Source organism: Drosophila takahashii, chromosome 3R (genome assembly GCF_030179915.1).
Source record: "Drosophila takahashii strain IR98-3 E-12201 chromosome 3R, DtakHiC1v2, whole genome shotgun sequence".
NCBI lineage: Eukaryota > Metazoa > Arthropoda > Insecta > Diptera > Drosophilidae > Drosophila > Drosophila takahashii.
In genome coordinates, this window is record NC_091681.1 from 25,279,492 (window position 1) to 25,306,552 (window position 27,061).

The 27,061-nt window shown below is 42.0% G+C and overlaps 1 protein-coding gene across 1 annotated transcript in view; it reads right to left on the reverse strand.

Moving 5' to 3' along the window:
* Window positions 1–212: 212 nt before the first annotated feature.
* Window positions 213–27,061, reverse strand: part of 5-HT2B (5-hydroxytryptamine receptor 2B) — a 47,017-nt gene continuing 20,168 nt past the window's right edge. The window contains 5 exon segments of the mRNA XM_044394061.2: window positions 213–3,369; window positions 6,547–6,933; window positions 7,008–7,146; window positions 8,812–9,040; window positions 9,444–9,676. Coding sequence (XP_044249996.2) covers window positions 1,896–3,369; window positions 6,547–6,933; window positions 7,008–7,146; window positions 8,812–9,040; window positions 9,444–9,676 — 2,462 coding nt within the window. The 3' untranslated portion in view covers window positions 213–1,895.

Genomic DNA, 27,061 nt, shown 5'->3' on the forward strand with positions numbered 1-27,061 from the left:
GTAGTTTCTGAGATCTCAGCGTTCATACAGACAGACAGACGGACAGACGGACAGACGGACAGACGGACATGGCTAGATCGACTCGGCTAGTGACCCTATCAAGAATATATATACTTTATGGGGTCGGAAACGCTTCCTTCTAGCTGTTACATACTTTTGCACGAATCTAGTATACCCTTTTACTCTACGAGTAACGGGTATAAAAATAAGAAACTTGCTGATAATCCAGTATTTGCACTCTTTGCTGAAAAATCAGAGTTTGAGAAACTTTTCCAAGGTATTCGGCCTTCTGTAATGGATTTCCTGCTGTTAGTTTTTTATTTGCCCGCCTGCAAACGAGCATATGTTGCCGAATCAGCGGAAGGACCTCTCCCCGCTTGAGGAAACGGAAGTGGGGTTAGGACCTGGCCAAACGACTGTCTCTGACGGCCTTTGTTGTTTGCCCAACGGCCTGCCATTAAAGTTCAATGAAGTTCCCCGAGTGCGACACTTTGCCACCGAGCCGATCCTGCCGGGGATTCAATGAAGTGGAAAAAATATTTCCGCCGGCGATAAAATTGCTATAAATTTCCAAGTGCCACGGGGGTTTCCTTATGTCTGTTTTCAGCATTTTCCAGCGACGACGACGACGACGTCGCCTGCTGAGCGAAGTTTTTCGGGGAGCGGGGGAGGCGCTAAAAATTTGTCAGCAAAAATGGTACAAATTTTGCCGGCTGTTTTGTGAGGTGTCATCGAGACATCGGGCCTTTGAGTGGCTGCCACTAATGGCGTCATTACCTATCATTTGCCCCCCATCTCCATCATCTGCCATTCCCATCCAAAGCGAACCGCTCATCTGGGGCTTTTAAACTTGGCAGCACATTGGAAACTTTCATCCGGCTTTCGTTATTACAGTTAGCCCCTTGTTGTTTGATGTCCTTCAGCCTTCTCAGCCAGCTGCTCCGATGCCTTCTGCTTTTTTTGTTCAACTTGGCCGCCGGCTTTCACCTACTGGATATCCTCGTCCACATCCTGACCGTCAAATTCTTACGTGACCAGCTGAAATTTTTCATTTGGCCACAGAAATAAAACAAAATGAATGAACTTTTCAAATAAAAATAGCAATCTGCCGGCCGAAGAGCGGAGGCCACACGAACAAACAACAAAAGTCACAAATTGCCGTGGATTTGTGTACGTGTCGGTTACTTTAATGGATACCGATGGAATTCTTTGTGCATTTGCGGGTAGCGAAATTGCCATAAATTTAATGCATAATTGCCAAATGCCGAAACAAAATTTCGTTTATCGATTGAAGTTTGGCACAGCGACATTTGGTTTTTTCCTATGTTTGCGGAGCATTTAAAGAGCTGGTATTAAATCGTTTAATTTCTGGTTAGAAAATTAAATGTTAAACCAGAAACATCGATGTTTTCTGCACCTTTAGTCTGAAGGACACAATGGAATTTCCGGTAGATTGTTGGAGTTTTCTGTGCACTTGCACTTCAACTCGACCACAAAACAGTTAATGCGGTTTCCGGGATTATGTTATTCCAAAACAAACATTCCGCAATTAATTGCATCCTCTCACCGTCTGCTGAAAGCCCAGGGAAATCGTAATTCGCCGAGGAACCACAAGAGTAGAGCACTATGCTCGTTATGCTGTTGTCTGCGGCCAGCTTAATCCCATCGCATCCCATCTCATCCCATTTCCAAGCCAGACCCTTGGCAATCCTGCGGGGATCCATGTGTTTTCAATGGCATGCAAATTGAATTTGAAATTAATTAGAGGCACATAAGCGTTTAAGCCCCAAGGAAACACGTGCGAGCGCCGGAATGGGATGCATTCCTCCTCATTCCTCCGAGATTACGTATACGACACGTTGAGCGGTGGACCGCAGGCGAAATGACCGACAGACCTATATGTCACTTGCCACCGCCACACTTCTTTTGAGGACTCCCCGCACCGGGGCTGTGGAATCCTGAAAGTCCACACTGGCGCACTTGTGGGGATTCGCCTTGAGTTTGCCCGGCTTCACGGGCGTCTGCTATCTGCTGGGTCGCCAGGCACTCGTGCTGGAATACCGGCAGAGCAGGACCTTCTTGAACGCCTGCCGGAACACCTTGTTGAAGATGGTGTAGAAAATGGGATTGACCATGGAGCTGGCGTAGCCCAGCCAGGTGACCACGTCGAAGACCCAATGACTAATGCGCTCCTCGCATTCCGCACACACCGTGGGCAGGAGATTGAGGACGAAGAAGGGTGACCATAGGATCACAAAGGTGAAGAATACCACTCCCAGCACCTTGGTGGCCTTCTGCTCCAGCCGGATGATCCTGCCGTGGCGCGAGGAGTTCCGGGAGATCACACTGGAATTGCGCGAGTGATGCGACCGCACTGTCTGCTGTCGCTGCAACATGCAGGGCGACGAAGTGGTCGTCCTGGTCTTGCCCGCTCCACAATCTCCCTGTCCCTGGTAGTTCATGTTCTGGTGGCTCCTCAGAGTGGCCGATCTTCTCAGCGGGGTGGACGAAGCGGTGGAGGCGGTGGCCGTTTTGGTGGGCGTCAGCAGCAAGGATGTTCGCACGCCGCCAAAGCTGCTGCCCCGCCGGCGATGGCGACTCGAATCCCAGGTGACCACCGAGGCGGTCTTCGAGATGCTCAGCTTTCGTCTGCCGGGACAGGGAGTTCCCGGGGCAGCCAGGTAGCCACTGCCATCGCTTTGAACCGTCAGGGAACTGCCCTGATTGTGGGCCGAGTGCGGACTGAGTGTGGAGCCAACGGTGGCAGGTGGAGGTCCTGCTGGTCCTCCTGTCATTCCGGCACTCACACTGGAGGTCAGGGACTTTTTGGTGCCACCACCTGTGCACATGAGCAGCTCCATTTCGCTGGGCGAACTGCTCACCGCCGTCGTCGTGGTGGTGGTCACCCGGAAGGCCGAGGAGATGATCTTCACCTCGGCCGTTTTCACGCAATTCTGGAGCGGCCGATCGCCGAAATAGGGACAGGTGCAAACGGAGGGCAGCTGCAGGTAGTCCGACTGGTGGTTTGGGCCACCAATGTGGCACTGTTTGCCCGCCTTCTGCGGTGGATCCAGTTCGGTGTCCGAGTGACAGAACTTGGTCTGCTGCTCCTTGAGATCCTCCTCCTCCCCGTCAACGTCATCGTCGTCGTCATCGAGGCTCTCTTGTACGGTGGTGTGTCGCGGATATAGCGCATTCTTGGGCAGGCTATTGTGACGCTTGTGCCGGCGCAGTGTCGACGTGGGAGTGTCGTCCAGATCCTCGTCGGCATCCTCGTGACCGGAACGTCGATCTCGTCCTGGAACCGCCGACGAAGCCCTCCTACGCTTCTTATAGGCCCGCAATCGTTGGGAGAGTTGCGAGAGAGTCCTGAAAATAAAGAGATTGCCATTGAAAAAAATGCGATTATAGCTGTTAAATTTCCTAATTGAACAAATGCTCTTTAAACGGATTACTTAAATAATCTGCTTATGAAATTGATTGCTGTAATGCAATTTGGCTTTAGGCTTTAAAGTTGGTCAAGTATTTTAAGTGATTTAACTGCATTGAATGCGATTGAGAGGAAACCATGGGGTTTTATGAATGCACAATGTACATTTATAAAATATATGTCGATTTTATACCCCACCGATTTATTGATTTAGTACCCAATTCTGTGCCATTTTCTTCTGACTTCTGTTCGCTGAATTTGCTCTGCCCCTCGGCGTTGTACATTTTTAATTAAAATTGCGCAGCCAATTGGCAAAACTCTATTCGAAGGTGGGGGGTGTCTAAAACAATGCAGTGAACACTCGCTAACAGCAATTCAGCGGCAGCCAACACGCTTTGTGGTCAGCTCGTTTCTTTCACCCGTTTCCCAGTGTTTTAGCATGAAGTAGGCAACATTTTCTGTGCTTTGTGTGTGCTCTTTGTGGTCTGCCGCCGTCTAACATTTTTCCTTTAGCGCTTTTCTTTTCATTTTCACGGCAGTTTGGGATACACTTAAAGAGTTTCATTATATTTTTATTTTATAAAATTATTTTTATACCTACTAATATTTATTTTGGATACTAATTCGTCTTTTCGAAAATCTTTTTCAAATAACTTTTTGTTATTTTTTTAAAAATAATTACAATTTTGTATTACCCGTAATATATATTTCTTTTTTTTTGTTGCTCTGCTGGGAGCAGGCTCCCTTCCTCGACTCATTTTGCATTCATTTTAATAAAGCGCATAAATTTGCGAGCTGCCTTTGCGGTTTTTGTCTTGCCGCCCTCCGTTCGCCTTGCATGCAAATGCGCGCCAACTTTATTTGGCCAAGACGGTGGGGGGCGTGGTTGGCGGCTAATGAAGGCGTTAGCAGACAGGAGGCCAAGTGGAGAAGGGCCGGGATCGGGCTGCTCGGGGACTAAGACGCAGGATAAGGATGTCAGCTCATTATGCATCCTTCGCGTTTTTTGATTTGTTTGCGCGAGACGTGCGCATAAATTGAGATGCGTTGGAACAGAGCTAAGCAAGGGGGTTTGGGGTATCAGAGGAGGGGCCAACTTCTCATTATGCAAGTGAAACAAAGCCAAGTTCGTTATTGTTTCACCCACAAAGGAATTAAACAGCTGCCAAGCTCATCAGGACATCACAGAGGGACCGCTGGCAAAGTGTTGAACTGGTTTCCAAATCCGAAGCCAAGTTCCACACACTTCCGCTGTCATCATTGTCAAATCCCGAAAATTAGAATACCTCCAGCATCATTTGTTAACTTTCCCGCATGAGACGACAAATTGTGCGACAATTAAAAGCCACTCGACTTTAACCCCGTTTCGTTTCGTTTCGTCCTTTACCACTTTGCATCCTGTGGCAAAGAGGACAAAAGGAAGACAAAGCCGAAATCCATTTTATTGATTGTGCAAATTCGTTCAGCTGTCAAACAATGTGGCAGATATATGAGGCACAATACCCAATATTCCATCCATGGATGGCTGAAAAGCGCACAGTCACAATGATATATGATATTAAAGTGCACAAGGGATTGGGTGAAAGAGAAAATATCTGCGGGATAAAATGTTCAGTCATTTCGTAAGTTAAGCTGCTCCTTTATTCGTGCTTAAAAATCGAACGGGAAATTTCAGACATTAAAGTCCGGTATTTAAACAAAAAGCGGGTGCAACAAAAATTATACAAAAAAAAGATTTAAATCGCAGTGAAGGTAATGCTTAGTTTCTTTAACAATAAAAAAGATTCCCGACTTTCTATCATAAGCAATAATATCATTTCCACCCGACTACCCATGACCTCCCATCCTTCGATTTCTTATTACATTCCTGGGAATACATAAATATTTGCCTCCTATGATTTCACTTTTTTAATTGAATTTCTCGTCGCATCTCTTATCCCGACATAAGCCAGTCGACTAAAATTAGAAAATTAATGAAAAACACATTTAAGCAAAAGGACTCAGTCGGCGCCAAAATCACTTGAGCGGCTCGAATGCCGAATAAAAAGGGAGTGGCTCTCCCTTTTGGCAAAAAAGAAGAAAAAAACCGTTTGCACCGACAAAAGGGAAAACGAAAACGAAAAAAAAATTAATTATTACGAAAAATTTAACAACAAGTCGAAGGCGGAAGGACAATAAAAGGCAATGCCACAAAAAGGAGCTCACGAAAAAATACAAAATAAATGGAAAAGGAGAAAGTAAACGAGTCACAAAGAGGACTCGAGGTGAGCAGTTTCCCTGGCTTTCGGTGTGGTCAGCACACTTGGCCTGAAATTGCTACCCGAAAACTCGAGAACCGGCTGAGACTGCGACTGCGACGGGGACAACAAAAGGACCTGCGAGCGACTAGAAAGGATCACTCTGGCAAAACGGTTTGCCCGTCGCAGCTGTTTGTCCTTTTGTCAGGTGAAGAACGAGGGAAACTTTACGTTTTTCCCGGTACTTCTCCGGATTTCTTTCGCACACACAATTGTCTACGTCCTTTGGAGGGGTTTAACAAAATATTACCGAAACTTGTGGCGCACGGAAAGGATAAAGTTAAATGAATTTAATTGTCTGTGATAATATTATTTGTGACAATGCAGATTCCGGTTGCTGGTTAACAGGGGGGCGGGAACAAATTTAATTATTCTTGTGCATCAAGTTACAACCGTAGGAAGATTTAATAAGGTTAGAGTTGGGGAAAATCTACCAAATACCATGAAATTTTAATGTATTAAACTTTGATAAAAAATTTTAACCAATTCTATAGAAATCCCTTAATGATTATAAATTAAATCCCATAGAAATATAAAACTAGTTTAATAAATATAAGAGTTGTTAAAATAAGAAAATTTAATTTGTTAAAAATATTTCTTGTTTCTTTTAAAATTTTGACAAAGCTTGGAAAAAATATTAGGTTCCAATAAAAAAGATTTACTCTGATATTAAACCTGAGAAAAGCAGTCATAAGGTAAAAACTCGTTCCATTAGAACTTATTGAAACAGTTTATGTCAAATCTAAAACCTTTAGAGCATCATCACGAGCTTATTATTATTATTAATGGGCATCCCGTCGAGGATCTCCCCCTACTTACCCGTCGCTCTGTTCGCCGCCCATGCGGCTGCTGGCCAAGGAATTGCGGGTGCTCTCCCGCTCGATGCCCAGCGTGGTGGTGGACAGACCCAGGACGGCGGCTCCCTGGCGACCTTTGGGCGAGGTCTGCTGGTGGTAGACGCTGCCCGCGTGCTGCTGGTGGTTGTGCTGCTGCTGGTGGGACTGCTGCTGGTGGTGGTGGGAGGCATATCGCTGGGGACTGCTGGGGTACTGCAGCTGCAGGTGATTCGATATGGAAAATTCGGATTTGGTGGGCGAACCGGTGGTGGATGACGAGGCCACCGACTCCAGGCCGCGGGACAGCTTCAGCATCTCGGCTCCAAACTGATGGAGAGCCGTCATTGTCGTGGGTGTGGGCTCCTTTATGCTGCAAATGCAAATACAAATAATATATTGGTATGTGAATATGGTAATTTACCCAGGCTCTAGCACTAAGCTCACCTTGAATCGGGCAGCCAAAGCTCGTGGTTGTCCAAAGTGCTAAGATCCGTATCCGTGGAATTGGCCGAGTGGGCGTGCAGCACCGAGGAGGCGTTCCCCGGACCCGGTTTCAGTAGGCGGCGCCAGGTGCATCGCCGTTCTGTGGAGCATGGGTTAAGTTAAACGGGTCTACAGTTTCCATTGAATTGCAGTCAGCCCAATAGTGCGCTACGAAAGTTCACAAATGCGCTAATAAACTCGCACGAGCACACACTAAAATGTATCCCCTTTAACTTGAGCACCAAGAAAAATATTCAGAAATATATTTACCTAAACTTCTATATTAAATTATAAGGATTTCAAATTCTTTATGGTTTCTTACTGATGAGAAATATATTTTTTTAAGACCATAAATAATAATAATTTAATCGGCAATCTTTGATTAATGACTTCTACCATCTTTAACTAATTTTGTATTTAGGATAAGCTTGTAAAATTACTTAAATTTTCGTAAAATAAAATAAGATAATTTCCACTCTTTTTTTAAAGTAAGTATTCTTTTTTTCCATTTTCTCTCTATGTAAAATGAACAATCTGGGAATTCCCACTACGTGCCTGGCCAAAATGCGGACGCTTTACAGCAGAGATTTGGCTTAAAATAACTGCCCAAATCCCTGGCACCAACACAGTCGCACTTGAGCGCTCACAGTTACGGATACACACACCCACATAGACCCTAAAATACTTGCAGCTGAGGCTTCAAATCCACTCAAACGAATCGGGGACACCGCGTCCTCTGAGCCGCCCCTAAATGCTCGCTACGAATCGCAGAAATGCCCTGCAGTGCATGCGATTCAGCTGCAGTCACCAGTCACCATTCGCCATTCACCAGTCCATTAAATATTCCCCGTCTGTATTGACTTTCGGCATCCTCAGCTCCCGCTTGTCCCTCAGAAAATTACTCTCTGTCCCCTTGGGGCTCAGGCCAATCCAATCGGATGAGAAATGGGAACATTGCTGAATAAATTCTGCGGGCAGACAAAGGCATTAGGACCCACTTAGTTATGCTTAAAATAAATTGAATCTGGTCTATTGAATTGCAGGGGGATAATTGAAACGAAGGATCCTAGATTGTTTTAGCTCAACGTTCGAGTAGAGTGGGCTCATTATAGCCATAGAATAACTGGGTTAAGTAAGTGAAATATCATGAAAAACCCTTCTTAAATTTTTAAAATAGCCCTACGAACACTCGTTGAAAAGTTAAAGCTTGAAACTTTGGTTTTAAAACTAGTTGAGCACTGCTGAAAAGCTCTTAGAGCATTACAAGCCATTTACGTTGCTGCCTTTCGATTCATGGCAACGTGGAAATTAGCTATCTACACATATGGGCCGGATTTTCCACCCATTTGCTGGGCTTGTGTGTGTACTAGTGGGTGGTTGGGTGGCAGTGCTGTTCTGGAGTGTTTACCCCTATCCATCCGGTTCAATGTCGACGGCAATGTCAATTTTGTGTGCATTGCTGCGGCTTAGTCGCACTTTGGGCCCGAGAAATCCCTGGGACACGGATTCTGGGAGTATCCGGCACATGTCTCTGCATTGTTTGTCTAGTGTTGTCCCCTCATCATCCCCCTCCCCCTTTCAACACTACGCTACCCCCTTTCTCAACTATTGTCGAGTGCCATGTAAAGTTTTGAGTACAAAAAAAGTGCAACCGAGAACGAAATGCAAATTTTGGGCAAACTGAAAATCATATTAAGCTGCTGCAGCCTTTCGTTTTGGCACTGCTACTACTGGAGGTGGTACAAGATAGGAGCTCAATCCTTACCCAAGGCCGGTGCCTGCCCGAGCCACCCACTCGCCCATCCGGGGGTGGCCGCTGCCGTCTGCTGGCCACCGCCCAAGTTCTGGCGCTGCCGGGCCAAAAGGCGGACGGTCAGGCAATATGTCAGCAGCATCACGCCCAGCGGAATGTAGAAGCACACAATGGAGCCGACCAGCTTGTACACCGGATCCGGTATCTGGCAGGTTCCATTCACCAGCACCGAGGCGTGATTCTGGAATCAAAAGGGAAAAGGGAGATGGCAAGCCATGGGCTGGAATTAATTTGGGTAAGTAAAGGACATATTCACAACACATTTAGGCAGTCGCCTTTGTTTGGACTTTAATTATTAGGTTAACATGGGATATAATCATTGCAGTCTAAGGGGTGTTTAATTTTAAGGGAAATTTAAAGAAAATTGGTAAATGGAAAAGTTTAGAGAAGGAATTAAAGGTTTTATCAGGTTTCTTGGAATTTTCAAAATAAGAATCTAATTATTCAAGATCTAATTACAAAAGAAAATAATATATTATAGTTAATATTTATTACTTATTTAAAAAAAAACTAATTTTAAATTGGAAATTTGTTTTAAAAAATATCTTAGAATATTTCAAATAGAACCAATAGCATTTACTCACCTTTGAATACATCAAGCTCAGCGGCAAACTCATGGCGATGCTCAGGAGCCACACGAAAACAATTTTGAGGGTGACTCGCCGGCGTGTTTTATTCCGGCCAAATCTCATCGGGTAGCGCAGCGATAAATAACGGTCCACGGAGATGGTGCACAGGTGCATGATGCTGGCCGTGCAGAAAAGGACATCCAGGCAGATCCAGGTGAGGCAATGCTCGGAGCCCAGTGGGAAGTATCCTGCGGATAAAGCAGTTCTCCATTGTATTTTTTCTCTGTGAGCTTGTAAATATTCCCCGCCCGACTTATGACTGTATTAAGTGGCTGCAATACTTTCCACCTATGAGTGGCCACGATTTACGATTGGTTTGGCAACAATGCAAGCCCCAACTGTCGCCCGGCCATTTTTATTTAATACTCCGTTGCTCTTGCTTTTTTTCACCCACATCCCCCCGGGAACCCCGCCGCTTCAATCGTAAGCTGCCCAAATGATATTGCCCGCCCCTCCCCTCCCGAGGGGGCTTATGCAACATATTTCAGACCAACTGGGCCACATGTATGAGCGGCTATTTCCGATGCTGTGGCCATCGTTTTGCACAGCTGTTGGACGTCATAACTCAGCGCGGCACTCTCGCCCTTTTCCCATAAAAATACTACTGTGTGTGCACTGAGAAAAATATGTTTAAAAAAATAATCAACAACTCACAACCTCTTTGTTATTGGTTCTTGAAATTTATACAATTTTACCCAGAGAGATAAAGTTTGAAATTATGGTAATTCTCACATTTTAGTTTATGTATAAACATAATGAATGTAATTTTACACCAGACCATCTGTAAATAAAATATTCCTTTTTTTTCTCAGTGCAAATAGGTTGAATTCTCGGTCGGCATTCGGCATACATATTTAGTGAGTGATACTTGTGTTTACTCTGTTGTTTGCGTTTGCCCTGAGATTTGGGCGCGGGATTTGTGTCCAGAATCTGGTCGAACATGAATCCGTATAGCCGTTGGGAAAAGGAAATTCTTAACGAGCCAGCGTAGAGAAAATGAGATAAGTTCGAGGCGAAGATGGATCGATAAAGGAGTGGAGCGAAACTTAGGTTTTATTTGCTTTAAGACGAATAGAAATATATAGTTTCCATTATAAAATAAATAAATAATGAAAAAGCAAGTCGCTTCCACTGTAATATCCTGTACTTCTTTACGAAGGAAATTACAGGCTGTTTTCGAAAATGTAAGACCATTTTTATAAAATGTTCACTTTTCACAAATTGACCTAATGACGAAGCCATTTAATTTCATCCACTTTTCCGAAGCCACTTTAAACGCAAAAGCCTCAAAGGCACTGGCATCTGTTGAATGCCGTAGCTCTTACTTTCTGAAAAGCAACCATAAGGATTTGTTTATGGCCAGGCCATATTTTCCAGTCCCCCATTCCGCGCCCATCAAGCGCTCAAATTGCAATAATGCTGAGCTCCCCGGTCCGAGGAGAAAACGTTACAAATGACACGGCCATTGGGTTTGGCTAAAAATAGGGCCGTCCCAGACCATTTGGGCCGTAAGTAAAGTGTCAATAAGATCAATTTGGGCAGCAGACGGTAGTCGAACCTTTAAAATGGAGGAAATTTGTTTAAGCTGTAACCTGAAAGCCGAAGGAAACTGGGAAATCAGGTTAAATTGAATAAAAGCTGGCACTGGACAGCTAAAAAAAATGAAGAAAGGAAAACTTGGGGAACGTTTCTTCCGGGAAAGCGGCGAACGGAACCTGAGATTGGGGTCTGTCTGGGATGGTTTTCGTGGAACCTCAGTGCCCCGGTTCCTTAGGTTCCCTTTGAGGAGCAGGATAAAGCTTTTATTTGTGTTTCTGTCTTATTTTTTTGTATTTTCTGTGTTATGCCGCCTTTCTTGGGGAAGGCATTTCAACTTACAAATGCGAAACAAATTTCAAACAAAAGCGCAAAACTTTCCCGTTTTCCAGTTCCGCTGCCAAAGTCAGGGTAAATAAATTTTTAGCTGATTTCTTTTGTGTAGATTTCGCTTTGCATGGGGCCGAAATGGGGCTGAAACGGGGATAAAATGGGGTCGTCATAAAACTAAACTGAAACACAAATAGCCGGGGAAGCTGATGACGAGCAAAGTTGGCAGGAAAATGACTTGGTAAATGAGTTGAAACTTATTTAATTTGTTGTAAGTTTAAGTGGATATAAAGGCGGCGGCGGAGGACGATGGCCAATGGAAGATAGGGTCTGGTCAGGTCCAGCTAATGATTCGGTTGTTTGCCAAATTGAGTGAATGACAAAACAATGTCGGCAGAAAAAAGCGTGCATACAAAATGGATGATATATGTGCGTGTGTAAGTGTGTGCATGCCCCGGTCCATGACAACATAAGCCTTTGTGTGAGCTACCATAACAAATATTTGTACTTTTTTCCGCGTTGCTGAACCAAGGCAAACAATTCCCATGCGAAAAATGGGCAAAAATCGGGTGAAAATATGATGATTTATGAATGGACTATGGACTATGCGTGTGTTGGCCACATGTGTGTGTGTGAGGTCCTGTTTGTGAAAAAGCCTTTGTTGTACTTCCCTACTTTGGTTTCTGTGGCGGCATCGATTTCAATTTTAGTTTCGGTTTCTTCAATCAGCAGCCCTTCATCAATTAGATACATCTCTGCTGAAAACTGTTTGCTCAGCAAACGAACTTAATAGGAAGGAAATGACTGGACAAAAGAATTGGTTTGGGTTTGTTTTTCCTCGGTTAACCGATTTCTGGATTTCACAGAAAAAACAGAAAGGAATGGAAGTGGAATGCCCCAAGAAATTAAAAGATCATCTGCCGCTTAAAGTAAACCGTTTAATTATGAGTCAGTGACATTTCACTAATTAGTTAATTTAAAACTTGAATTTGAAATGTAATTAAAAGCTGCTTCCTACATAAATCGCTTTACAGAAATCATTTAAATGTAATTAATTTTGCGGAGCGGTGAGTTTTTGTTTGGGAAATAAACTTTTGAATAACATTTATGAAATTTACATTGCATGCCAATGAATATAATTGAACCTTGCTTTGTGTTTTTCTCACTTTAAATTGGATGAATTCGTGGGAAATCCTTTTAAAATATTTGGCAAATAAGCAAACAAAATAAACATCCACATAAATCCCGAGGCAATCAGAAATAAAATATCAAATACCTGATGACAAATAAAACTCACGCATACTTGGATAAACACACACTCACACATAAACACACACAACCTAAATGATTTGCGTCAATAAAAAGGGCGACGCGATAATAAAATGCAAATATGTGAGCCCAGAAAAAAATCATTGAGCCAAGCTCGAAAATTGCTGTGATTATAAAATAAGCCTGCGCAACTCGTTGTTGTCATTGCTGCTGCTGTTGTTGTTGATGTTGCTGTTGTTGTCACGCACAACCAGCAACAATAACAATTTCAATAACAAATCACAGAAATATGAGGGAAACAAATTGAACTTAGAGTTGGGGGCAAGTGGGGACTTTCATTCCATTTCTTTTATTTCCCTGCCTCTGGCAGATGACAGCGACAGCCACTTACAACGGCGATAACAGCATCAGCAACACCCGTGATAAGAAAAAATCACAGAGGCGTGTCAAGGATAAGGTTCTCAGGGGGGGGATCTTAGAAAATATGCAAGGACTTGACATATTTAACCACAAAAAAAATAAATGTTTTAAAAGTAATTAATATTAATTTAAAGCCCGTGAATATATTAAGATTGGAAGTTTCAAAACTTTTTTAATGATTGGTAATATACCAGGGTTCTTAATTAAAGTTATAAAAATGTACAAATTATTTTCTTTTTTTTATTTTATTTTTCGAAAAACGTAGAAAAGCCCTAACCTCTACGCCTTTGGCACTAAGGTTAAATAGACAGATGACGGAAGGCCAGTTCTAGAAGCTCCTACAAATTTAATGTGCCTCGATTTTAGCTGCCGAATAATCAATCATTTAAAGAGCGCGCTTGTTTTCTGGCTCTCCTTAAAGTGGATCTTTAATTGCCCGATTTGCCAGACATTTGATGCTTGGTTTATGACCCATGTGTGTGGGCGTTGTGATTTCGTGGGCGTGGCAGTCGCCCGCGGCGCTTGTTGACACGTTGTCACCTCGGCTGTCATCCAAATTTATGGGGAGCATCGAAAAGAGGCCAGAGATGACTGTTGTTAGTCCCGCCGGGTATTTGGGGTCCCTCGCTTTTTATTTCACTGACTGACAACAGTTTTTGACTCTTAGTACCCCACCGCCACTCGCATGTAAACACATATCATTTTCATTTGCATTTCGCGCGTCCCGTCGACACATTTGCATGGTCATGCATATGTTTATTCATACGGATATATATAGTGGGGGAATCTGAATATATATGTCCTGGTGTATGTGCTTCAATCTGTGACCCTCGACCCTTGTGAGATGTATTTGGTATTGGGCATTGGTGACATTTGTGTTCATTCTGTTTTAAAAATTTTCAGGAAAAATCTATTAGAATATTTAATATAGGCATATTATTTTGATATACCTATGTATCAGTAACAAATGGATGAATAGTGAGATTTAAAATATATTTCACACTTATAACTGGTTATTTTCCATATTAAAAATTTCTGCATGCATAAATACACAGTTATAGGAAAACCACTAATAACTCCGTTTACTATTTTAATGAATACAAAAAAATTCGAATATGGTTGGGGAATATGAAAAGGTCTTTTTTTGCTTTTGCTGATTTCATTTGTTTCTGCCGGCTGTAACCGATGCTGCAAACTTTTGTTGTTGAGGGCATTGTTTCTGTAACTTTTTTGTTATGTGGTCAAATATTTGTGTTGACAGCACGCAAAAACATTACCGCCATGCGAAAAATCCGCAAGGGGATTCCAGATACAAATGCAACTTTTTCTTTAATCAAAATGTTGCTGCGGTTGTCGCATTGAAGGAGGACTTTATGCGTAAACATATGGCATGGTTATGGAGAAGGGATTACATTAAATATCAATATTAAAGGGAGAGATTTATTTGAACATAAATATAAATGGTTTGTTGGCCGAGTGATGGAGAGTTGAAAAAGTATTTTATATGGGGCCATTTGTATACATTCTATGGAATGAAATGTTTAAATTATTAGATAGAAATTACAGTTATAAAACCTGAATCTCTTAAACTGCTTTATAAAAGCAGTTGGCTTGGAATGCACAGCAAAATCCCCAAAATCACCGAATAATGTTAAGGTTCTCTTACGAACTCTCCTAGGGGAAGCTATTAACATGCATATGATAGACACTTCCGCACAACTTGCTGGCCAGGACACTTAGGAATCCGGAAGGCAAGGAACTCACAGCGGAACATGCGGTGTCTACGTGCAAGACCAACCAACATAAAAAAAAAGAATGGAGGAAAGAAAAGAAAAGTTGTTGATGTGGTTGATGTTAACTTGGCTCTAAGCGCTCGACGGGTTCATCATCATCATGCTGATGAGGATGCGGCCGTATGGACGAGTAAATAACCGTAGGGCTGAAATCTGCCTGCCATGCATAAAGTAAACTATTTAATGGCCTTTCGATTTCCATCGATGTGCCATAAACGCATTTTCCCAGGCCAACGGATCTCGAACGGAAATCGAAAGCTGTTCAGTGAATCGAGGTTACCACTGGTTGGAGGTCGATTAGGGGTGGCCCACGACCATCCCGACCATCACGACCTTCTTATCAGGCTCGGTGAAATCATTTTCCTTACGCAATTCGCCCTGACAGAGTCATCTTCATTTCCAGCCCCTTGTCGCCTTCTTTGACTTTTGATTTCGTTTCAAGTTCCCGACATCCACAAAGATCCTCCTCCACCGTATACCACCGCACCACCCACTCAGTGGGTGGCTGACAATAATGCAAATGGCTTTAGCTTCCGTGTGACCCACAAGTTCGTCCTCACCTGGCTGCCAGGTGCTCGGTTCTAGGTTGTTGGTGCTTGGTTCCTAGTGCTTGGCTCTGACTTTGGCCTTTGCCTTTGGGTTCCTTTGTTGGGCATTTCTGTAGTGCCGCTGACACTTCTATTTTTAGTGAGCCAAGTATTTCCTGATTTCCTTTGATGTCTGCCAGCTGGCAGTCGAAAAAGTAAGGCGCAAAAAACAGAAAAAGCACTGCATTTACCTCATTTGGCTGGATTTTTTGATTGCATTTGCATTTTTAATGCGGTAAACACTCGTATCGATTTATGTCTGATTTAACAAGGCATTTCTGGTTTAAATAAAACGGTTCTTTAACTGCAGTGGTCAAAGTTAAATTTGTTTATCTTAAAGACTTAAATATAAAAAGCATGCCATAAAAATTCAATTAATTTTTGATTTTGCATTTAGGAAAGAGTTTATAAAAATATTTTAAAATTAATCAATTCACTTGAGAGATGAATATGAAAAACTAAAACTTGTAATACTCTCTTTTTTCAGATAAAAATACACAAAATATGCTTATCCCACGTGAGCAATATTAAAAAATTTTCCACTGACAACTTTGTCGCTTTTTTCTCATATGTTAAGATGAAGCGAGTGTTTATCCATATGCTCAGGAAAACTCGGCACAGTCTTCAACTTTTGCGAGACCAAGTAAGCAAACCTTCAGCGCTTTTCCTTTTCCCAGAACTCGCGCCATTGACAGCTGCCAGCTTAGCAAGGGGCGGAAAACTGAAACTACAACAAATTTTCATACATCCATATGAGTGGGAGCTCGTGTCCCTTTGGTCCATAGTCCTTGTCTGGGTCCCAAAGCAAATATATATAAATAAATTGTTGTTTGTGTTGGAAAATCACATGGTGAGCACAGACAGATAAAGGAAAAGACACGAAATTCAATTAAATTTCTAACAAGTTTTTATAAGCACACTTTTTGTTGTTGTTGTTCTTGTTGTATTGAATTTTTAATACCCATCTCTATGTGTGTTGTCTGTTTTTTTTCCTTTTTCGACAGCTTTGGACCCCCTGAATAGCTGAATAAATCCACGTCGAGAGAAGCAAATACTCAACAGGTCTTTATTTTCCCTATTTAATACGTTTTATAAGGTTTGTAAAGGTTTTTTTCTTTAAGTTGTAAGAGAGAGGGCGTGAATAAAATAAGGTAACAAATCTATGTAGTCAGGGAAGTAGCCAAAGAGGGTTAAATCCTATGCAAAATTTTAGAAAATCTTTTAAAAAGTATTGGTATAATTTAAATAAGTTATATAATTAATATGATATCATATTTTTTAAATGCCATTTTTTTTATGATATTTTAACAATATTCCAGAGTATCTTAGTGCTCGACTTGACTTGACCAACTCATTTAACTTTTGCCATAATTGTTGTGGCTCTTGATGTCTCGTCGAGTGCTATTAAATACCGGGTGCCATTCTATTCCCGTCTTCTTTACTTTTTCTATTTACACAGCTTTATTTTTGTACTGTTTCCGCCTCGCTTAGCGCGAAAAGTCGGCGAGAGGGGAAAGGAAAGGAAAAGGTGGCCTGAGTTGAGGTGTCTGTGTGTCGGATGCTTCCTTCCGGCTTTCATTTTTCGCCGCAACTTTTGCTCCTGCCATTGACATTGCTCTAATGTGGCATATAAAGTGGCGACTGCTTCGATTTTCCGCCCTCCGATTTTCAACCATTCAGATTCAGCACCGTCATTAAGCTGAGCGCTCTATTCTTCGCATTCATTAAACTCCTAACTCGGCGTGGAAGCTTACGTAAATTGCTTCGCTTCCGTTGCGTCATTACACGACGCCTTAACGTTTCATTATACTCATTGTTTGTCTATTACGAGAGTTTTTCTTATAGACTCTTTAGCAGACTTTTCCGCCCCTTCTCCTTGCACCCCATTTTTCTGCTTTATTATTCTCGTTTGGGCTCTCGTGCAGGCGAGTGTTTTCCCCCTTTTCCAAGGGGGAAAAGTTTTCAAATAGATTACAAAGCACTTGTAATACCTTTGTTTCCCCGCTGCCGTTGTTGCTGTTGCTGTGCATCGCATAGTTATTGCAACTCTGCTTAAATACATATTGAGCCAATGAAAACCCATTCAGCATTTTCACCAGCAGCATCTATTAGTTACAACTCACGCAAACTAAAACTTTCCATTGTTTTATATCAGCAAGAAAAACATGCCAATAAGTAAAGTTTTCAGGAGGAAAACAAAGACTGTTTAGTATTGACTTTATAGGTTTCCGAACTGGATTCTTCTCGAGCCTTTTTATCAGTGAAGAAAAGTTTTGGTCAGGAAAACAAAGATTCATAGGAAGTCCTTGAAATATCTTTAAAATGTTCCTTAAATTTTGGAAGAGAGTGAAGAAAGTTTCTAAAAGGAAATAATATTATTAAATCACTTAAAAAACTGAAAATACCCCCAAGAACCACAGAATGCTTTCGATTTGTTCGGGGTCGCCAAACTGTTTTCAATCAAATTATGATGAAACTTTGCCAAAACAAGCCCCAAAACAATAAGGTAGGAAAAGGGTCTCACATCTCTTTCAAGGTCATTAGCCATGCCATCAATACCGGCTGCCGGCAGTTTATTTAGTATGTTTCCTTGCCAATTTGTTGAGACAACCGGAACATCGGAAGATATTACAAACTTTCCTCCTTGCGGATATAAAAGGTCCAAACACACAGGAGACACAGGCACAACGCTCTGGTCCTTTTTGGGCATAATAAAATAAAATTACAAGATGTCGACGTCGGGGCGAATTTAGCATGTGAGCATCTGAGCAATGCATGGGCCTCACACACATATTTCATCTTTATGGTTTTGTTTTTCGGCCGCACAAGAGCATATTTTTGAGACATTTATGCGACAACCAACACACGACACTGATAAGTATTTCAGCTGCAGATGTTTCCCTGGCACAGCTTAATTCGCATTTTCCCCATCTACCACTTTGAGTTAATCAAATAAGCTGTAAAGGCAAGGCACTTAATGCTATAAGGACCATAAGCATTTATTCTAGGGGTTTCTCGAAGTTTTGAGATATTTAAATTCGTTCATTTTGAAGAAGAAGGCTGTTAAATATTTTATTCTAAAGAATAGAGGGATCAGAAACAACTTTAGAAAGTTATTATCTAAAATTTAGTTGGTATCGTTTAAGCCATTGTACTTTAACATTTAAGGAACACTCACTTAAAACTATCTTTCGACTTCTTTGCGAAAAACATTTTCCAACAATTAGTTTTTATGGCCTTTTAAAAATAATTTCACAACTCTTAGCCATATTTACCCTCTCCATTCAAAGACCGGAAGAAAACTTTCGGGGGAGAACATTTTTGTATCGCTTTTTCAGGCAGCCGGACAACCGCAGAACAGTCTCAATGGACACTCAACCCCCGGCCGGAAAGCCAAAACCGCAAAATGCTTTTGAGCTATTTTAGGGGCTTTTGTGGCTGAGATTTGGCGAAAGTGCAGCGAGTGCAATGCTAAATTTAATATACTTTCAGCCGTCGTTTTCAGGCCAACCAGAAACTTTTCGCATAATTTTCACAATGAACAGGCACACACGAAAAATGGCACATACATATATGTATGCGAATATACAAAATAAGGAAAAGTCAGTGGAAGTTGGGTAAACCAAAATCATCCTTTCATTCACGTTGGCCAACTTTTCGACACTGTTTGTGTGGGCCACTGGGCTTGACTGGGATATAATGGCCTGTCTAGGACCAGAAGACGCCCTCTCAAATGGTAAAAATAGTCTCGTAAAATTTCAACGCAAAGTAGCAAAAGTTTGTCGTTCAATGTCAATTATATTGAGATTTATGCATAATTTGAATTGACTTTGCTGTGACGCCCCGGCTTTGTATGCTCGATTTGGCATTATGAACTCAAAGCCGCTGATCTAAAAATACCAGAAATTCGCTGAGCCTAAACCCGTGAGCTGAATTCTACTTTACTGCGTAGAAATGTATTAAAGCATAAAGATACACCTTTCTATAGTTATTTCATTATATTTGCAGACCTTATTCGACACGTGTCACTTTCAATATTTACCCAAGCAGCATGTGCTGGGTGAAATTTCCAGTTTGTTACCTACATTACAATTTAAAAGAGCCACTTCACAACATGCTGACTTGGTAAGCTAGACCAGAAATACTACATGAAAATTAAGTTTTATGTCTGAAGGCACTCCAAATGCTGGTTTGCATATCTGGTTCTGTTTATATTTGCCTAGTAGCTGGTGCTTCGGCTTTAATGAAAGTCCAAAAATGGTCAGGCCAAAAAATCAACAATATGTTGATATGCCGAACGAAAGGAGAGGGGACTATGGGAATTTAATTAAATGAGAATTTCTGGAGCCGAAGAACTTTGCACATATGGATATGTAATTTACACGATATAAATTTTCCCATTGTGGCTTCTGTTGTCCAGATATTTGTGTTTGTGCCTGCAACCGGAGATTTCGGTTGCACTATACAAGCAATGGGTTTCATAGCACAATCTCAGCATGGACAAAATAAACAAAAATTATTATGCATGCATAGAAATAGAAATAGGCCAATATAAAACCTGAATGCATCATTGTAAAATTTAAAACCATATTACACTATTGAAATGTTTTGCAAATCCCTAAGGCAATCGTTTTGTAAATTCTTGAATTTATTTAAATACTTTTTCAAATATTTACTAAATAAATTTTACATGTGTATCACTTTCAATGGTATCCTTTTTCATAAATATACTTGTATACCTTTGGTCGAAATATTCCAAGCATTTAATGTATTGTTTACCCATTAAAGTGATTTATTAAAGCCATTTCCAAATTGGTAAAATACAAATTTAGGCAGCAACCGTCTCGTTTGTTTTCTGTTTCATCAAGAATTTGCCTTGGGCTTGGCAATGATTAGAAGACTTGTGAAAACAATTTAGGAGGTCCACAGGCAAATTGTAAAACCAATTCAAATGTGGCTAGTTCAATTTGAATCAATAAAATAATATTATTTTCACAAATAGCAACTGCAAACACCTTATAAGTTCCTTTTCAACTTGCCTTGATGTGTTTAAAAACATTTTAAACATATCTTTAAGCTGAGGGGCCACTAAAGAAATGTGAAAGAAGGCTCTCCTTCCAAGTTGTGGCCTGTCCAGGCAGTCCCCAAGTGACAGGATATTAAATGATAGCCGGCGGCAGCAGCCAGGACGACAATAAGGCGCTAAACAGAATGCAAAGCAGACGCATTTTTACTCGAACGAAGCGAGCGTATCGAAGCAGATGCAAATGATTCCATCGCGGGTCCTGGCATTCCGGCATCCTGGCATCCTCAGATCCCCAGATCCCGGAGATGAGGGGTAGCTTTGGCAATTTAACGCCACTAATCGAGTGACATGATGGCAATAATTCCAATTTGGGCCGCGTCACGTCGTCTGGCGGTCGCGACCGTTGAATATGTTCAAGTGGGCTGTCAAGAGCCTTGCCTCGCCTCGGTCGCTCCAATTATTCGAGTCGCAGTCGCAGTTAAGCCAAAGGCAGCTAAAACGTGCCTGGCATTTTATTCGAGCCTAACGTTATAATTTTTGGTTGCTCGGTTGTCTATAATATAACTCACGTGCCAAAACAGTAGGAGTACCGCACCGGCGGCAGGAAGAGAAAAGCGAGGTTCTTAGGTCGCATTACGCATACGCCGCGTTGTCAAAGGGCAAGCACGTGCTGCTGCCTGTATTGGGCTTTCTGTTCTTAAGTGCGCTTAGCTGATATACTGTAAGAAAATGCTTCAAATTGTGGCTTTATTGTGTTTTTTTATCCCAAAGCTACAGACGAACTAATAAATATTTAAGCTCTTACCCAAAAATTGTGAGACTTAAAGAGCTTTGGTTTGATAAAAATCATTTTTTTCATGCTCAATTTGCTTTAAGATTTTTTTAATTTTATAATATTTTCACTAACAGACAGTAATTTTTTAAGAATAGTTGCTTTTTCCTGACTTTTAAGATGGATGATTTATATTTTATTGCACCCATTTTTTCCCAGTGCTCAGGTAAGTTTTGCGACAAGGTCGCTCCGCTTGTTGACAGTCAACTTGAAGTGGGAGGACAGGGCCGAACTTGCCACGCAAATGCGTCGCTGTTTGTCGCCTGACACTCGACCCGTAAACCGCTCCTCCAGCTCCAAAAACCCTTGTAGCTGGGCAAAAAAACGAGATACAAATGCGATATGATGTTTCATTCGAATTTGTCCGTCGTGGGCGTTGACCAAAAATGAAATATGACTTGACAATTCCGCACTGCCGCTGTTGTTGTTGGCCGGGATAACTAGGAGCTGGCCAAAAGTTGTCCGAAGCCACGGCTCGTTAATCAAATCCCGAAAAGGATAGGCGAAACTGGATGCAAACTCGGACGCCCTGTCAGTGTCAAAGCTTGATAAATGAAGTGGCCAATGATGGGGCTGGATTTCCCAGAGTCCGATGGATTTTCCCTCTCACTTTTGGGCTATTTTTGCATGCAGGCGCATGCGACGACTTCTTTGACTCCTTAATTAAATAAATACTCTGTGAAAGCGTGCATTCAGAAAGCCCCCTCAAAGGCTTTAAGCCGTCGCAGGAGTAAGCATGCGACAAAAGGACACTGGGGCGGCGCCATTCAAGTCGCCATGAAAAGATGGAAAAACCATGGCGTGAAAGCCACTCTCCCACCCACTTCCCCACCCACTGCAGTGGGGCTCTGACTTGCGGCAATTTTCGCACTCTTTTGCAGTGTCAGCGAGGCGGCACATAAATTACATGGCACTTACTTTGCGCCTTGCAAATGAACCTGCGGCCACTTAAAGTGCAAGAAAGCTTTCACAATGCCATTGCAATGCGACTGCCGTGCGCGGCGAATTAAATATTAAACCGACAAAGACCGGGTGACGACTATGAAAAATGCATTTCTTAATCCATTAGCATTGCCATTTACTTAAAAATAATATACGGGCAAATGCTTTCGCTCGTATATTGTGGGAGGTCCTTCTCCTTCTCCACCTCCTCGAGTCCTGCAGACAGTTGGTCGCATGCAAACAATCGATGAATGAATAATGGGCCCAGTCCCTCCATCGGGCCACAATTTACTTGGCAGCTCACATGCGAGGAACGAAACAGGGAACGACAACGGCAATCTGTCAGGCAATTTACAGAAGTGCATTCGAAACTTCCGCCTTTGCCCCGATCTCATTATGGATGCTCTTTATGAACTTAATAAGGGTGCCAAATGATCGATCACACGTACGTTTCAAATGACGGTTTATTGGTAAACACTTAGCTCCTTTGATGTTAACGTGGTATAAACAATTTAAATAGAAATTATTTTTGGCTGGAAAATGAATAGTTAAAAAATATATATTTCATTCTTGATTATATCTGTACGAATAAATTATAATATTCTTTCGGCTTTTAAAATATGATATGAAAAGGTTGTATACCATGATGTTTTATTGGTAAACTTAAACCTAAATTCCTTACTGCTGGAAAATACCAAAAAATATTTTAAACTTATATCTTGTTATTATACTAGTTTAAAAATCTATATGTCATCTTAAAGGAAATATATTAAAGTAAGCTTAATTATATCTGTAATGCAGACATGTCAAATAATAATATTTCGGAATTTAAATTATGATGGTTTAGGAAAAATTTCCTATGAGTGCTACGAAATTTCTTGGTGTACGGAAATGCGGAAATAAGTGTCATTGGAACCAGGCTGTAGGCCACGACATAGCAGAATTGCTATGCCCACTTCTTGGCCTCGAAAGTTACGGAAGTGTGTCACTCGTTTAGTGGGGCTAGGGCTAGTCAGTTTCCTAACGGCCTCGAGACCCTGGGTCTGGTCTGGGTTTTCCATGGCGGCGGACCTGTCCCGATGTGGGTCTCTAGTCTCGAGTCGCTAGCCTCTAGTCTCGAGGCAGCTGCCACAAAGGCAAATACGTGCTGCTCGAGCAAATGTCTGTTCCCATCACACGTCCTTTCGTCCTTTTCGTCCTTCTGACCCCTCGAGACCCCTTTCCCCTAACCCTGTGGCGGCCCAACCTCAATTGTTTTGGCATTGACTGTCAAGGCGGTCCGGTGAGAGGCTCTCGGTCTTGGTCTTGGTCTTCGTCTGGGTCTTGATTACGTTACCTGGTTTCTAGTGTTCAGTGTTCGGTGTTCAGGTTCCACTTCCTTGACTTGTCTCACTGCACTCGGCTTGTTTATTTTCCACTCTGCCCTGTCTGCCAGCTGTTTATCCTGCCAGCTCCTTGTTTATTCTTTAGCCTATCCCCTGCGACTCCTTCAACTTCTGGCTACCCCCGAAAGCTATTTGCAATTTAGACAAGTTATCGATTCAAGTCAAATATTATTAGAGTAATGGCTTTTAGCATTTCGTTCAGCCCCGTCCTCTTTTGCTTCGCTTTCCCTTTTCCTTTTCCTTTCGCAACGCCTGTTTGCGCCACTTGTTCAATTAATCATTCAAAGTGTAATTTAGCAATTGTCGCTGTCAGAAAGCGAAATGCACTAAGTGTTTATGGGTAGATTATAGTTTTAAGTGCAGCTATTTTAAAAGTAGTGCATTAAGGCATTGAAGAGAAAGGGTTTGAATTTAAGCACTTGACCTTGAGGTGCTTATTTTTATAACAAATATTTTTATATGCTTTCTAGTGCGCTTCAGCCGACCCCTTGAGCTCTCAATAAACTAAAACGTGTAAAAATATGCATAGCTCCTGCCAGAGCAAATAACTTTAAGGCAATAAAATGAAGAAGAAAAATTCCAGCTTGATTATAATTAGCATTCAACCTATAATGAACTCCACTTTTGTGCTGTGAGTAGCTGACTTTAAATCATCGAAACAAATGGGCGGGCTCTACTGAGTCTAATGGACTCAACAAAACTTCTATCCTCGCACCAGGCGGTATATCGGTCTAATCAATTTTCATGCCCAATCTGACGAAGAAAAGATTTGCATACATATATGCAAGCGAACCTATAAAGTTCCTCGAGTCCTTCGGCACCCCTTTTGTTGTTGCCTGAAGTGCGGTACTTTTCCAGCGGCGGAAATAGTAAACGCATGAAAAATTTAATGGCTCCGCAACCCGTGCAGTCAATTGCGCCCTTTTCGGTCCCCGCCAACCTCCCAAAAGGGCTGCCCCGCCAAAACGACTTCCGCTTGATTTACAGCTACATTTGTAAGTAGACACAAAACACTTAACAGCTAAAAAGGACTTTGCATAAGTAATGAGCAGAGGCGAGCCTCGGCGGCCGACTCGCATGCATATGTCTAAAGGGCCCAGGGCTTTAAGATCCTGAACGGAAGACGAAAGACCCAACCAGAGACAGAGCCAGAAACTGAAACTGAAACTAAAGCGTTTTCAGCGATGTGCAGCAGTGCGAGAGATCCCCTGACTTTTTACACATAGCTGCACACACACGCACAGGCCACTGAAGGGATAGTGATACACTGAGAAAAAAAACATATTAAGATTATACTTTACGTTTAAAACTTAATTAATACAATACTCCTAAAAAGTAACCCATTATGAAACCATTAGCTTATGGCCTTTTGACTGACTAATTTTAATTGATTTGATTTAATTTGATTTTCACTAAATTTAATTTAAATTTAAATAATTCAAGTCTGTAAGCTGTACGAAATTTTTAAACAAAGTTTGATCCAAACTAATAACTAGAATAGTAGAATAAATAAATATGTACAAAAAATTAAGTTAAATAAATGAGAAGGTAATATAAATAATAAATAATTAAGTTATAAAAAATATAAATAACAGAAATATGACCATTATTAAAACTTATTCATCTTAAAAATTTGATCATTTTAAAAAACTAAATATTTATTTTTATTGACTATTGAAATTCCAACTTAAAAGATTTATAGTTAAATACGTTCCTTTTGTTCCAAGTGTATAGTTTCCGGGAGACGGCGTGTGAGCTGGTGACTCCTCTCCATGACAACTTGATGGATGTGCGGGCGTCAAACAGCTGCTCCAGTGGACCCACCCCCTCTCCCTCCCCCTTCCTTCTTGGCCTTCAACACCCATCTCTACCCACAGCCACATCCACATTCACTTCCCTTTACCCCGGATGATCTCTTTACTCCGGCTGACCGCAAAAACAAAACAAATTCCGCACTGATTGCCAAAAGGGTTCTTTGGCCACGCCCCAGCTCACCTACGTCGCACTCCATAACGGTGCTTTAAACACAACCGATTTTTCGGGGCCGACTTCATTAGGCCCCAATCCGACCCGATCCGATCCGAGTTTTAGCATTAGCCTGGGCGTGAGTGGGCTGCCTTCTTCTGGGAGCTGACCAAAAATTAATTGGCTGCTCTGAGCCGGCCGACAGCTGCCATTTTGTGCCTGCCATTTGCTATGCGTAGACATGTCAATTCCCCACGCCGAAAACACCACCTCCACAGCCACCCCCTTTTCCCCACCCATTTTCTCACTTTCCCATCTGCCCATCCATTTGCCCACTACCAATGCCTCCAGGTAGCTTAAAGATTTATGATAAAGCCAACTAGTGGGCCTGCTGAGGGGAAAACGAAGAATGGCCGAAATGAGGCAGGGTGGCCGCCAAATTCAAGAGGGGGAAAAGTTTATCCAACTTTGGCTTTAACTTTGGCATTGGATTGCCTCATTGCGGCTCGTTTATCTATGAAATGAAGGAATCTGATTGCCAAACGAAGCGTTCCCAGTTGGGCTTTCAACTGAAATATCGCGGCGTTTGTTTGAAGCGATTCCGAATTCATACAGTTTGCTGAATATTAAAATATCAAATAGAACAGAAATTGATTGTATTTTATTGATGACATTCTGTGAATTAATTTGATGAAGGGGAATTTCCATATTTTTGTTTTTCCGAGAATCACTGTGCAATAACCTATCGACAGTGATGGAAAAGGTACTGCATTTTTAACGTGGATAAGGTACAAGTTAACTATGTATACATATAGACAAGTTAATCAGTTAACTCTCCCTTATAAATATCATCAGGATATTTATACCCGTTACTCGTAGAGTAAAAGGGTATACTAGATTCGTGCAAAAGTATGTAACAGCTAGAAGGAAGCGTTTCCGACCCCATAAAGTATATATATTCTTGATCAGGGTCACTAGCCGAGTCGATCTAGCCATGTCCGTCTGTCCGTCTGTCTGTCTGTCCGTCTGTCCGTCTGTCCGTCTGTCCGTCTGTATGAACGCTGAGATCTCAGAAACTACAAAAGCTAGAAGGTTGAGATTTCCCACACATATTCTTTGGCTTCCTACGCAGCGCAAGTTTATTTTAGCCGAGCGCCACGCCCCCTCTAACGCCCACAATCGCCCATTAACGATTTTAAAATGGGTCCTGCGCCCACATCTATAAAGATTTCCGAGAAGTATAAATGCAATTTTGTTGTGTATATTTATACCTATCGAAATGTAGAAGACATTTTTCAAATCGGACCATTCATTAAAAAGTTATACGATTTATAAATTGTCAACATATATCTATCTCCCTCGCACTCCCTTTAGCTGAGTTACGATTATTAGTCGGGACACCAACCCGACACAGCGCTCGCACTCCCTTTAGCGGAGTGACGGGTATTAGATAGTCGGGACACCAACCCGACTATAGCGTTCTCTCTT